Genomic DNA, 13,532 nt, shown 5'->3' on the forward strand with positions numbered 1-13,532 from the left:
CTTTTGATTTGGCCTGTGGTAATTTTGCCCTTCTGAATTTATATCCTGTGCCCCTGCTCTCACAATGCCTACTTCTAGGCCTACCCCTTTTAAAATTTCAGCATTTCTTTGGTCTTTATTCCATGGAGGAGGTTTATTCCGAACCGGACCTTTCTCAGCTCCTGTCGGGTTTCCCCCCTCAGTCAGTTTAAAAGCTGCTCTGCTATCTTTTTAATTTTAAGTGCCAGCAGTCTGGTTCCATTCTGGTTCAAGTGGAGCCCATCCCTTTTGTACAGGCCTGGCTTGTCCCAAAATGTTCCCCAGTGCCTAACAAATCCAAACCCTTCCACCCGACACCATTGTCTCATCCACGCATTGAGACTGCAAAGCTGTGCTTGTCTGGCTGGTCCTGCGTGTGGAACTGGTAGCATTGCAGAGAAAGCCACCTTGGAGGTCCTGGCTTTCAGCATTCTACCTAGCAACCTAAATTTTGCTTCCAGGACCTCACGGCTGCATTTCCTCATGTCGTTGGTGCCAACATGCACCACAACCACTGACTCCTCCCCAGCACTGTCTACCAAACTATCTAAACGACGGGCGATATCCGCAACCTTCGCACCAGGCAGGCAAAACACCTTGTGGCCTGCACGCCCATCACACACCCCACTGTCTATGTTCCTAATGATCAAATCACCCACTACAAGAATCCCTCCACCCCCTGGAGATATATCCTTGGCACGAGAGGATAGCTGCTCATCCCCCAAGGAATGGGTCCCTTCTAAGGGATCGTTTCCCTCTTCCTCGGCTGGATGCTCTCCTTCCCCGAGACCATCGTTCTCCATGACAGCAGAAGAGCTATCATCCTTGGAGTGGGACACAGCTATAACGTCCCTGAAGGCCTCCTCCACACACCTCTGCCTCTCTCAGCTTTTCCAGGTCAGCCACCTTGGCCTCAAGGAAATGAAGTTGTTCCCGGAGAGCCAGGAGCTCTTTGCACCGAGAGCACACCCACAACTTCTGTCCAACAGGCAGATAGTCGTACATGCTGCAGGCAGTGCAAAACACTGGAAAGCCCCCACACCCCTGCTGGCTTCTTACCTGCATAGTTTTGTTTAAGGTTTATTACATCAATGGGTTGGGGACTGCGGTTTAGTTGAGGTCAGGGAACAGACGGGCAGAGCGGGGGGCCCTGGCCTCCTCGCCCTGCTGCCAAACTCGCTCTGTTGCTTAACTCACCTTGACGCTTCGTCAGCTGGGGCTCCCTCTAGCTCTCAAATACGAAGTTGCTGATTTTCTAACAAAAGTCAGTAAGTTGCCCCTTGTTCTTTCCTTATCAGTCTTTTCCCAGTATGTTCCCACTTTTTTTTGGTAGAGTGGCTTACCTGTACACCCTTCTATGTTTTTTCAGTTGTTTCTACTTTTTAAACAACTTCTTATTTGTACAATTCTTTTTCTCACCCAGTTTATTGTAACTGCTAGCTGTTCATTTTCTCAAACAGAGGCCTTGTTGTCAATATATTTTGATCCCAAGATATTATGATTGTGAATGCATTTCTTCAGATTTTTAATATATTGTGTTTTCTTTCACTAGGCATATTCCATTTTTTCCCTAAATTGCTAGCAATTTTCTTTCTGGATTGACTGCATTGCTGTCAATTGTGTGTTTTTTCCTCACAGGTTGTCAGCTTTTGTCCTCACCTTCAAAAATGTCCTTTCTCCTTATTTATTTTACCATTTATTTTGTGGGTTGTTTACCTTATATTTGTTGTTTTAGATGACATTTTTCCTTTTTCTTAAATGTAAAATGCTTTAGTTTTTCTTGCTTTTACAGTTTCTTTTTGATTGTACAGTTACTTCTTCAGGGCCTCATCTGTTGCCTTTCTTATATTACATTATAAACATCCCCCTTTTCCATTTTCAGTTTTTTGTCTCCTACAACTTTTTACTTTTCTTTCTCTCACCAAATCTACAGTGGCTGTGAAGAGTTGGTTATGCTTTGTTCAAATTTATATTCCTGCAAATAAACTTTCAAAGTGTTACCCTCTGCCCTAATTTTTTGCCTAAACTTCCCTGCTGTCATTTTTGTTTCCATGCTTGTTCTCATATTTCCTTTCTCTGCTCTCACGCTATCAAATTCATTTATCATTATGCATTTTCAGAGGTTACATTATCAGATTACAGGCTGTAGCAAGTAGATTCTCCTGATCTCCTTGTTGTGGCCACATAGAGGAGAAGGAAAGCAGGCTCATAGCAGGTTCATTAACATAACGCTAAACTATGGTTTAGCATTACACCCATACTTGGCCTATGAATTGTGCTCTCTACTATCAGATGAAAACTTAACATTTAAGTTCAGGAATTGGTCTGACTTAATTATAGCAGCAAATTACGTTGCATAGACATCATGAAACATACTGGAAATGCTAAATCAGTAAATTTTGATTGTTGAGATCCTGCCCCTCCACCCAGAAGTGTTGTTAGACTTCAACCCCTATCCCACATCCAATGGTCGGAGATGATAGGAATTGTAGTCTCACAACATCTGGAGGGCCACATGGTAGCAGGGCCTCAAGTCAAAAGACATATGTAGTGTTTTTTCCACCATGCATATAGCACCTTGCCTATGCTCCCTACGATGCCTATTTGCTTGCTGCTGCTCTGCCTGCCCACCTGCCCATCTGGGTGCCTTTAAGTTAAGCTCTGCGCTTAGGAGATGTCTCTTAGTGCCCACCTGGCAAGGGTGTCACCTGTATTTCTTTGACCTAGCTGCCTGGGAAATGGAATTGCACCCTTCAAGCAATTTGTTTTTTAAAATCTTCATGAAGCAGACCAAACACCAGAGCATGACTGTACAGTCTTATTTATTTATTTATTTGGGGGGAACAAATTTGAAAGCTCACTAGCACATAACCCCTCTGAAACTTGACAGGGTTAGTCCCCTTTGTAGTCTCCAATGTCCAATAATGTCTCCAAGTTACAAGCGAGAAAACAAAGTTATGGCCATCTTGGTTTCCTAATGAAAGTCAGTGGGATTTCTGATGATTTTTTTTCCAGATTGTGATCCAGATTCAGTGGTTGGGATCATCTTGGCTTGGGGTCAGTCTGGATTACTGACCCCAAATAGGATAGGGGGCATGCTCAGCCCTAGTAGCCATCCTTGTTCTCAGGTAAAACTTAGCAAAAATTAGTCTAGTTCCAAAGTATTTTATAGTATTATTTTGAAAAGATTACAGTATTTATTTGTTTGATTTATATCCCTCCCTTCCTCCCAGCAGGAGCAAACAAAAGCACCAAAAACTTTAAAACATCACAAAAACAAACTTTAAAACACATTAAAACAAAACATCTTTAAATAGCTTCTTTAAAAGAAAGCTTTCAAAACATCTTCTAAGATTAAACACATTTTAAAAAAGGTTTAAGAACACATTTTAAGAACAATTTAGATATAGGTGCTGCCATAATTACATATTTGGAGTATCTACCTTAGGCTTGACATTGTAAATTCAAAGGTAAGAATTTCGTAGAACACAGGTGGCAAGTGGCTGCAACGTTGGCAAGTGCTTAACTTTGCAGCATACCTACAGCAGTCTTCACTATTCATTGATGTGTTTTACCCACCATAGTGTGGGGAACCACAAGAGGTATTCTGTGGAGCTGTAACATAAATCATTTTGCTAAAAAGAACATTCCAAAATCAGATAGTGTGATGTGAATGGGCTGGTTCTGTTCTGCAGTTTAAGTGATGGATCTTGCTTTATCAACAATTAGGGAAGTTAGTTCTGCAGTATCTAATTATATATTAGTAAAAATGTAATTTTAAAAATAGGATATTGGCAACCGGAATCAGACAGTGAGCTATCTGTGCATTTGCCCAGTCATGCTAGATGCCAACTGTGAATTGAATACTGTTAAGTGCAGCCTGTTGATACTAGATACATGCAATTACCAATTGATATGAGATACCTGTAAATGATACATGCCGTGTTCTGGCAAGTGCTGCAATTGTTGAGATCTTGGCCAGTGCGATAGAAGTTCCGCCTGCAATAAACAATAGTTCCTATGATTTATTTATAAAACAGGGAATTCTATACCTAACTCCTTGGTCACAGCACTTACTCTTCAGGCACTTCCCCATGTAACTCTTTAAGTAATGACTATTGTTAGGAGCAGAGCTTGGAAAAGTTACTTTTTAGAACTACAACTCCCATCAGCCCAATCCAGTGGCCATGCTGGCTGGGGCTGATGGGAGTTGTAGTTTAAAAAAGTAACTTTTCCAAGCTCTGGTTAGGAGGTTAGTTTTAACCTGTCTGAATTAGACTGCAATCCTACACATAGTTACAGCACAATCCTATACATGTCTATACTTGGAAGGAAGTTGGTAGTTGGCCCCACAGACTACAGTAAAACTTACTCCTGAGTAAAACATGGTATTGTACTGTAAATGTTTAAAATAGTTAAAATATCTAGGGCTGGTACACACAATCTCTTTCTCCTACCCAGAAGTAGTCCTGCACAATGCTCAGGATACATCTCATATAGAGAAATGTACCTGTGAACCAATGCTACAAGGATATCAAAAGCCATGGTGTTGAGGCTTTTGACTGCAATGGCTGGGAAAAGTGCTGTTATAATTATTGTATATGTATCTGTGAGCCCCTTCATACCTTACATTTTTTTAAGGTATGAATTGTAACCATTTATTAACATGTGCTTCATACAGGTACACTGATCAGACAACTTAGATTGTCTACTCTTCCTTGAAGAGTGCACACTCAATGGCAAATGAGTTCACCTGAAATAGTCTTGTATACAGCCTCATTCACGCTTACATTTCACCTTGTGATCATGGGTATATGAGGGCAGCTAAGGACAGACTATGGCTGTCCATATATTCTTATGCAGCAGAAATTAGTGGTGCCAGGCTCAGAATTATTGCACTACATGAGTAGGAAATATTACGGAGAATGGAAGATATGTGACAAGAACGGAAACTACGTTTATATGGACACATTAATTAGAAGCTACTTGTGAAGCATATTTGAAAGGCTTGTGCTTCATACTCCCATTGTTTTACTGTGCTTGTTTTTTAAACATAAATAAGAATGATTTTAAAGTCTTCCACATAGCTGTATTGTAGAACATTTTCATTTTAAATAACATGTTTTGCAGCATCAGTTTCTTCAGTTGCTACCTGCCTGAGCAAATATCCAACTGCTGCTCCTGGTAATATTCATTCAAGGCTGGGCTCGGCAGTCATCTATCAGAAGTGATTTAGAGACAACTGCAATAATTTAGGCCTATTTGTAACCTGTTAGTGGGATTTTCATTCCCATGGGTCAAAATCACCCATTAGTCACTGACAGCTTGCACTGAGTTATGGGTGAGGGATTGTTCAGCCCAAAATGAGTTCCTGAATTCTCTCTGAGGCTCTAATCTTACCATTCTTTTTGGTGCTGAGTGACTCTTGTGCCACCATAAAGGTTCTTTGAAAATGGTAAACGTTACAAATCTAACGCCACAGTGATAAAATGAGTCCAGAAGAATGGCTAGAAACCTCAAGTGTGATCTGTCATAGAGTTAAATACTATGTCTATATTTCAGACACATACAGTAGGGCCCCGCTTTACGGCGTTCCAATTTCCAGCATTCTGCTGATGCGGCTGCTTTCAGTTAGGGGAAATTCCCCGTTTTAAGGCTGATTTTGCACTTTTGCGGCATTTTCGTGCGACGCGACCCATTATAGTCAATGGATTCTGCTTTACAGCGATTTCCGCTTTACGGCGGGGGCCTGGTCCCTAACCTGCCGTATAAGTGAGGCCCTACTGTATATGGAAATAAATCGGACTGGGAATTTGTGGCCCTCTAGATGTTGTTTGCCTTGAGCTCCTATGAGCCACAGCTACCATAGCCAATTTGAGGACAACGGGAGTTGTAGTCCAGCAACTTCTGGAGGGTTACTGGTTCTCCATGCCTGGAATAAACTACAGTATTGTTGTGTGTCTTGGATGATCCCATTACCCTTTCTTCGTACTCTTCAACAGGTTTTGCATGATCATGCACACATACCCTCTGCATCTATCTAAGTAGGGTTAGAAGGAGGTGTTATGTGAAGACTTTACATAAGAACTGAGTACAGCACGAAGGATAGTTAAGGGACTCGATGTTAACTCTTAAAAAGTATTATCATATAACCCAGTGGTGGCAAAGGAGCTTATATGAACACATTTTCTTTCCTCCCAGCTTATGGATTGATGTTTTTTTCTCCTGCAATTACTTTATGCAGCATTGTTTTGTTTTGTTTTGTTTTAACCTTCAGGAAATTGAAATTAACATTGTGACTGCATCACTGTGCATGGGGGAAAATAAACAGTTTTAGAGCCACCTAGGAATTTCATTGGCTGTTGTTGAACTGGCAAGTTCAGTCCTGAACTTGTGCAACTAGAACTGAAACACATTTTTCGTCTCAGTCTCATGAATCACTTTATGAGTATTTCATTTCTCTGATAAATATTGGGATTCATACTGTTGGTTGTTTTAGGTGATTTGTTTTTGGCACTGGTTTTAAAATTTAAAGCAGGTATCTTGTGTCCACTCCTGTGTGGCACATAATTAACCAGCAGCACATTACCTGAACATGTTTCCCAGTGATGATTCACAGAAACATACAAAGTCATGAATAACAAAGGAACATAAGCACTTACATTGGTGATGGGCTGGGTGTGTGTTTTCATTCATAATTATTCCATGGAAACTCATGAAACTGATCGGATATGCTGCAAACACTTGGTTCAGCTCAGCTGATGTTTGAATACCTTTATAGGAGTTGGGTGGCAAAAAATTTTCTTCTGTAGTGACAACATGGTAGACAGCTAGCTCTGTACTAGCAATAACTACGTGCAATGCTTTTCAATCTACGCATTATAGAAATAGGCCCACAACCAGAAATTTTATGGTGAGGGTGCCATAAGTACACTGGAGGGAGAGGATCACCAAAGAACAGCCAGAAGGTAACGTAGGTAGTTCGAGATACTCTGTTGTTTCAATTGTATTAAATATTTATATATTTTTCATTTTATACAATTTTAAAACAAGTTACTTGTGCTTGTAAGACGCTGCAATGCCTTTGTGCTCATTGGCTGGAATGCAGGAAGGCAGAAGATAGTTCTGCTTCTTACTGAGCAAGTAGGCCGAATACTTCCTACATTTTTTAAAAAATTCCCTCAGGTAAAAGGGCAAAAATAGCCTTCCTAACCTTGCATACTCCAGTGGTCAAAAATGATGGGAGTTGACAGTCCAGCAATATCTGAAGGGCATTAGGTTGGGGAAAGCTGGGCTGGAAACTGTTTGCTTGTTTTAAATTAAAGCTGAAAATTCAGGATGGGGACTGGGCCTCTACACATCTCATTATGGTTAAAACCCTATATTTGGAGAAAGATCTAGTCTTGCACCTAGGGGATAGTGTTGTCAGCAAAGAGAAACAGAGGAGTAATCATTGCAATTTACTAGTGTATTAAAGAGACTTTCATTTAGTTCTGTTGCCAATAGCATCTGATTTTGCAGTATGCCAATTGAGTGAAACTAATGCATTGTGGATAGGTGACATCTGTTTTCATATTTGAATTTGATTTAGACCCAAAGTTCCCAATCCAGCGAGTGATATATATGTCCTCCTTCTGTACGTAGTTCTCATTATCTAGATTAGGACATAAGATGCAGTGATTTGGTTCAGATGTTAGAACTATTCCAACAAGCAACTGAATGTACATGAATAGGTGATGAGCTCAAACATGCTTTGTCCTCCCACCTTTCTCTGCTGTTCCCATGTACTGAGCCACAGAAGAGGTTTCTTGATTTATTAAAGTGAACTTCAGTCAACTGAAAACAGTTGATTTTCATATGTGTTTCCAAATGAGGAAATACTAGTGTGCTTCTTTAGGAAACATCTCACTTCCAACAGCAGAATTAAACCATTAGGAACAATAAATTTTGATGCTAGTTTGATTTTAACATAGATAAAAGGTATATAAGGAATATATCCTGAAAGGCAGGGTAACAGTCTATAGAATGAATGCAATCAGTGTTACTGTTTTGAATTTTTTTGTCAATTTCATGATTTAAATGCAACTGAAAGAATATTTTTCTGGTTTTATAATGGGGAAATAATGAACATCACAGAGAATGTGATTTTGCAATCAGTTGTTTCTTTAGTATACCTATGAGGTCCCAGCCAAGGGAGTCCTCATCAGAGGAAGACCAGGAAGCTGCTGTCTTGGACCCATTCCTGGCTCAGGCTCCATCTGAGGGTGAGGGGCCAGGGTGCTTTTGTGAAGTCCAGGCCGGGCTATCTGCACCCGGGCAAGTTCAGCCTCTGATATTGAGGGTGAACAGCCCCCGAGCCCAAGGGAGAGGTGTTGCCTCCAACGCCAAATGGAGACCTGGCCTGTACTAAGGAGTGCCTGACTACAGGCCTGGACTCTTTGGGAGTAAATGACTCCTTAGGAGTAAAGGACTGGCTGCAGGTGATCAATGGGAGTCAGCTGAGATTTGGAAAATGGTCCAGCAGCTCCAGCATAAAAACCCCAGTGCTAGGCTAGAAGGGCTGCTGGAATAACATCTATACTCTAGCTCTGTACCTGACCCATCTAAAAATTGCCTGTGGACCCTGGACCTGTGTCTTGCTTTGCCCCTTCCCTATGTTGCTTACAGACTGCTTGGCTTCTGACCCCGGACTGCTCTGACCCGGATTATTGCCCGACTCCCTTGGTTTTGAGGTACACTCTGGACTCTGACTTTGGAGTGACCCTGGATAGTGCCCTTGTGTTGCTGTCACTTGTGTTTCTGCTGGGGAGTCTCTCCCCTCCGGAAGGAGCTTGGTGAGAACAGGATAATACCTCAAGAGCAAAATGTAAAAGAAAGCAATGTGCTGTCTAAACATTTGAATAAATAAGGTAGTATTAAATACTAAAATGCACCATACCCTTCATTGAGGGCTCTGGCCTTTTCCATATCTTGAATTACATTCAAAAGGACTTTAATCTTCTCCTGGTTTGACTGCAAAGATTCCTCAACTGACTGGAGCCTGTCTTGCAGAGCACACAGCTCGCTATGTGCCAAGTAAATTTGATTAATTTCTTTAATCTGTTTGTTCTGTGGTTTTATTTCAGCTCCCGGAAGATAGGCATTTATGTGAAAGCCTTCTAAGCAGTTGTCATACTGTGGCACTTCAGTATTGGTAGAAATGTTCTCCATTACAGCTTGACATGAGGGAACAGAAGGTGATGCATTGTTGTTGGTGAATGATGTTGTTGTTTGTTTACCATTAGTCAGTGTCATATGGTCAGAGTCTGTTTTCTGCTGCATTGGCTGCTGATGTTCTTGGAGGGAGTAGTATAATGAACTGTGGTGTAACTGAGGTGATGACAGAATGCTTTCCTTAGTAGTAGTGTCATCCTTAAATGTGAGTAGCTCAGTATAGTTTTTTTCTTCACACAAATTATGCTCCACACTGGCTTCGTTGCAGCTACCACTAGTGCAGGGGGGAGATTTTTCTGCACCCGTAGGCACTGAACAGTTCTCACTGGATTGTCTTATAGCTGTAGAAGAATGACCTGGGCTGCTTAAATCCATTTGTGTGTGCGGGCCATAAAGAGAAAAATTGTCTTGTGCAGAACCCAGGTGTGTGTATTCAGGGACCTGGGTAGAAACAGTTGCCTTTTCCAGTATTGCAATTTTATCTGAAACCAAATGGGCAGGCCCATTGCTTTGTGCTTTAGGCACCTTTTGAAATAGCTGATTGGCTGCTCTCGGTCCATCGTCTAAACACTGAGTGATGCTTAAGTAAGAAAGACTAGAAGAGATTATGTCCTGTTCAGAAAGATTGCCATTGACTTGAATGGAATATTCAGATTCCCTTGGCATTTCTGTTAAGGACTTGCTTGTTGTAATTCTTTTCTTTTTAAATACCGGAAAGTGTTTCCTGAGGCTAGGCGAAGTCTGTATGGCAATATTTTGTAATCCTTTGTGAGATGGAGAGAAACAGGGGGAATCACTGACTAGGTGGTATGGTTGGGATGTTTGTGTTTTACCCAGAGCACATGGGCCTTGAGCAGCTCCTGCCTCCAGTTCCGATTCTGTCACAGGTGGGTTGTCTGTTCCATCATCTTTGAATCGGACTTGTTGAGATTTGCTCCTGCGATGGTGGGGCTGCCTCCTAAAATCTACTGAATCCAGGCTGTTCCGCTTTAGCAGCACAGGGCGCACTTTGATGCCTTGCTGAGCCATTGAGTCACAATTTAATGTATGCAGATAATGTGTTTCTTTGCGACCCATTTCATTTGGTCACTTGAACAACATTTGGCCTGAGGCCCCCAAATGAAAACAGATTCTATTGTTATTAGGTGAAACCCCAAATTTCCATTCTGTTTAGTCTTGTCATGTATATTTTAGTTAGCAATGTCTGGTCTTGGGGTTTTTCTTTATTACTCTTTTACTCTATCAAAATATTATTTTATGAGTTAAATAGCAAACTTACAACTTAAATATCTGACCCCAGATAGTTTGTATTTGCATAGAGTATAAATAACAAGCATAATAACAGTTTGGGGCATTTGCCTCCGTGATGCATAGTTTTGCTGGAAGAACATATCCTTTAATAATAAATTGAGACTTTTCCTTTAGGGGTTTTTGTTCTTGTCCCATCTTCTTACTTTTATCACTGAAACGTATCTTAAATAGCTGAACAGAAGGCAGTGAGTTGTGTCCAAATGAAAGTAAAGCATCCAACAGGATTAACTGGAAGCAAATTATTGAAGTATGTTCCTTGATCTTGTTCACAGAACTGCGAGGTTAAAGATGTCTGAGGAACTGAGTGATTAAGATGAGATCCAGAAATATTTTTGGTCTCTGAAGACCAGTCTTTGCGGAATAGCATAGAATTGTTTTCTGGGGAGTGGAAAAGGAAACAGTTGCCAGTGAATAGTCAAATAAATGCTCTTAATCCAGTCTGCTGTCTCATCCTCTATTTTTTATGTACAGTAGTTAAGAATATTTTGGGATAGGGTTAGATAATAGAAACATAATAAAAAATAATATCCACAAAGTGATTTTCACTGTACCAAAATTATTTTACAATCATTGCAAAATTGAAAAGATAAAAATAGAAAAATCATTCCACAAATTAATCTAATAAACCGAACAGCAAAGTACTATTTTAGTCCAAGGACCTACAGCATAAAATCCTCAGTCTAGTACCCACTAAAATCCACTGAAAAAAGACAGATGTTCAAAATATTGCAAGAGGTGAGATCTGCCACACTGCCTAAGAGACAACCACCACCACTGAGAGGTCTGTATTATAGGTGACCATGAACCCGATAGTCTTAACTGGTGGGCATGACTATCTAAGCAAATCTTCTAGTGTTGATCTCAGGATATGGGTAAGTTGAAATGTGTGCAGGAGGTCCTTCAAGTAAATTGGGCCTAAACCAGATGTGAGGAACCATTGGCCCTCCAGTTGTTGCTGAACAACTCCCATCAGCCTCAGCAAGCATGGTCAATGGCCAGCGATAAAGCGAGTTGCAATACATCTGGAGGGCCAAAGCTTCCCTAAACTATAAGATCATGACCATGACTTTGAACTTGTGCAACATGCCAATAGTTGTCAGCTGTGGAATCTTGTTACCTATTTAATCTCTTAACAAGATTTCACTTAATCTTGTAAAACAGCTGGTATAGCACAGTGGGGAGGACAGCATGGCTGGGAGTCCAGAGTCTGTGAGTTCAAATCCCGCTTGTGTCTCCTGGGTGTCTTGATGATGATGATGATGGACTGCCTTCAAGTCGATCCTGGCTTATGACGACCCTATGAATAGGGTGTTCATGGTAAGCAGTATTCAGAGGGGGTGTACCATTACCTTCCTCTGAGGCACCTAGGCCCAAGGTCATCTAGTGAGCTTCGTGGCTGTGTGGGGATGTGTCAAAGGCCAGCTAAAGATCACCCCCATAGTGAGTGGCTCAGGGGTTACGTGGCCTGCCACTTGTGCAGCCATGGACAAGCTGCATAGTCCCAAGGAGCCCAGTTGCCCCCCAGCTGGCAGTTGCAGACAAGGAAGGGCTGGCTTGTGCAGCTGTGGCAAGCTGAGCAGGCCCTAGCCAGCTGCGGAGAACTCGCCTCAGAGGGAGGCAATGGTAAACCCCCTCTGAATACCGCTTACCATGAAATCCCTATTCATAGGGTCGCCATAAGTCGGGATCGACTTGAAGGCAGTGCATTTCCATTTCCATTTCCATTTAATCTTGTAATGTCATATTAAAGCACCCTTCACATATACAGTGTATATATGCTTTTTTGTTTGTTTATGCATTATATACAAAAACCACAACAAAAATATTCATTTATCTCCCCCTCCCCTTATACACACACACCCTCTCCCTTTATACATGCACCACTGGCACAAAATTTACATGTAAAATCTCAGATGTAGGGACACTGGATGCTTCCATGTTAGGGCTCTTTAATACAGTGAAGGCATTATGGTATTTTGCAGTTATCTGGAAGTGGGATTTGAATGACGGTTCCTCACCGCATAGATAGCATTATTTTCTCCCCATTAAAATACTGATGTTGCTAAGACTTGGGGGGATGGATGACTTTCTGCATTATTATTATTTTATTTTGGTGTGCAATTCCATTCTAGTGCACCATCAGAAATTTAACAAAAATTGTTTTACAACAAGAAAACCAGTAGTAGTTGGGGTTGAATCTCCTTCCTTGCCTCTTCATTGTAGCGGATGCATAGGATTGCACTGCAGGTCTTCACAGCATTATTTACTCACCTGGCTCTTTATTTCATAGTGCAATTTGTGATGTGTTCTGTCAGACAAGCTATTAAATCCGCTCAAGTGCAGTCGAATGCTCGAATCGAAACTTTATTGTATAGCCAAAGGCCTTAACAATGTATACAGAAAAAAAGCCTTCTTGCACAAAGCTCTTATTAAAATAAAGATCCATTAAAAGACTGAACACTCACACCTTGAAGATAAAATTTTATGATACCGCATAACTCTTAATGGGGTTGGCCCTCAACTTCTTAGCTGCGGATGCAAATTGGGCTATCAAATATGTAATATATAAGTATTTATCAGCTAAAAGTTCCACTACCACTTCTTGAGGTGTTCGGTCCAAGAACATCCAAAATATATCTGACAGGATTTTTTCCCTAGGTTCCGTGTACAGAGGCCAGTACAACGGATAATGGGTTATATCTTCAATCTGGTTACATCCATAAATACAGTTCCGTTCTATGACTGGAATTCTGAGGTATCTCCCATCGAGATATGCAGAGGGCATCTGCTGGAACCTAAGTTCAGTAAATGCCCTTCTGAGCTGGGGAAAGGTGAGAACCTCAAGATACTGAGATCTTACATGATTATACTTAAACTGGGGATACCAGGGAGAAAAACATGCAGCAGCTATGGCTGCTCTATCTTAAGAACATAAGAACATAAGAAGAGCCTGCTGGATCAGGCCAGTGGCCCATCTAGTCCAGCATCCT

General features: G+C 41.3%; 2 protein-coding genes across 3 annotated transcripts in view; one reads left to right on the forward strand and one right to left on the reverse strand.

Annotated features, from left to right (window-relative positions):
* The window catches only part of INSYN2B (inhibitory synaptic factor family member 2B), a 33,760-nt gene extending 23,409 nt beyond the window's left edge, over nucleotides 1-10,351 (reverse strand). Inside the window, exons 1-2 of the mRNA XM_061621879.1 lie at nucleotides 8,957-10,351; nucleotides 3,943-4,017 (exon numbers count right to left, since the gene is read on the reverse strand). Of these exons, the coding sequence (XP_061477863.1) occupies nucleotides 3,943-4,017; nucleotides 8,957-10,308 (1,427 nt within the window). The 5' untranslated portion in view covers nucleotides 10,309-10,351. The remainder of the gene's footprint in view (nucleotides 1-3,942; nucleotides 4,018-8,956) is intronic.
* Nucleotides 1-13,532, forward strand: part of DOCK2 (dedicator of cytokinesis 2) — a 459,036-nt gene that overhangs the window by 190,272 nt on the left and 255,232 nt on the right. The window lies entirely within an intron of this gene.

This window comes from Rhineura floridana, chromosome 3, assembly GCF_030035675.1.
Source record: "Rhineura floridana isolate rRhiFlo1 chromosome 3, rRhiFlo1.hap2, whole genome shotgun sequence".
Taxonomy (NCBI): domain Eukaryota; kingdom Metazoa; phylum Chordata; class Lepidosauria; order Squamata; family Rhineuridae; genus Rhineura; species Rhineura floridana.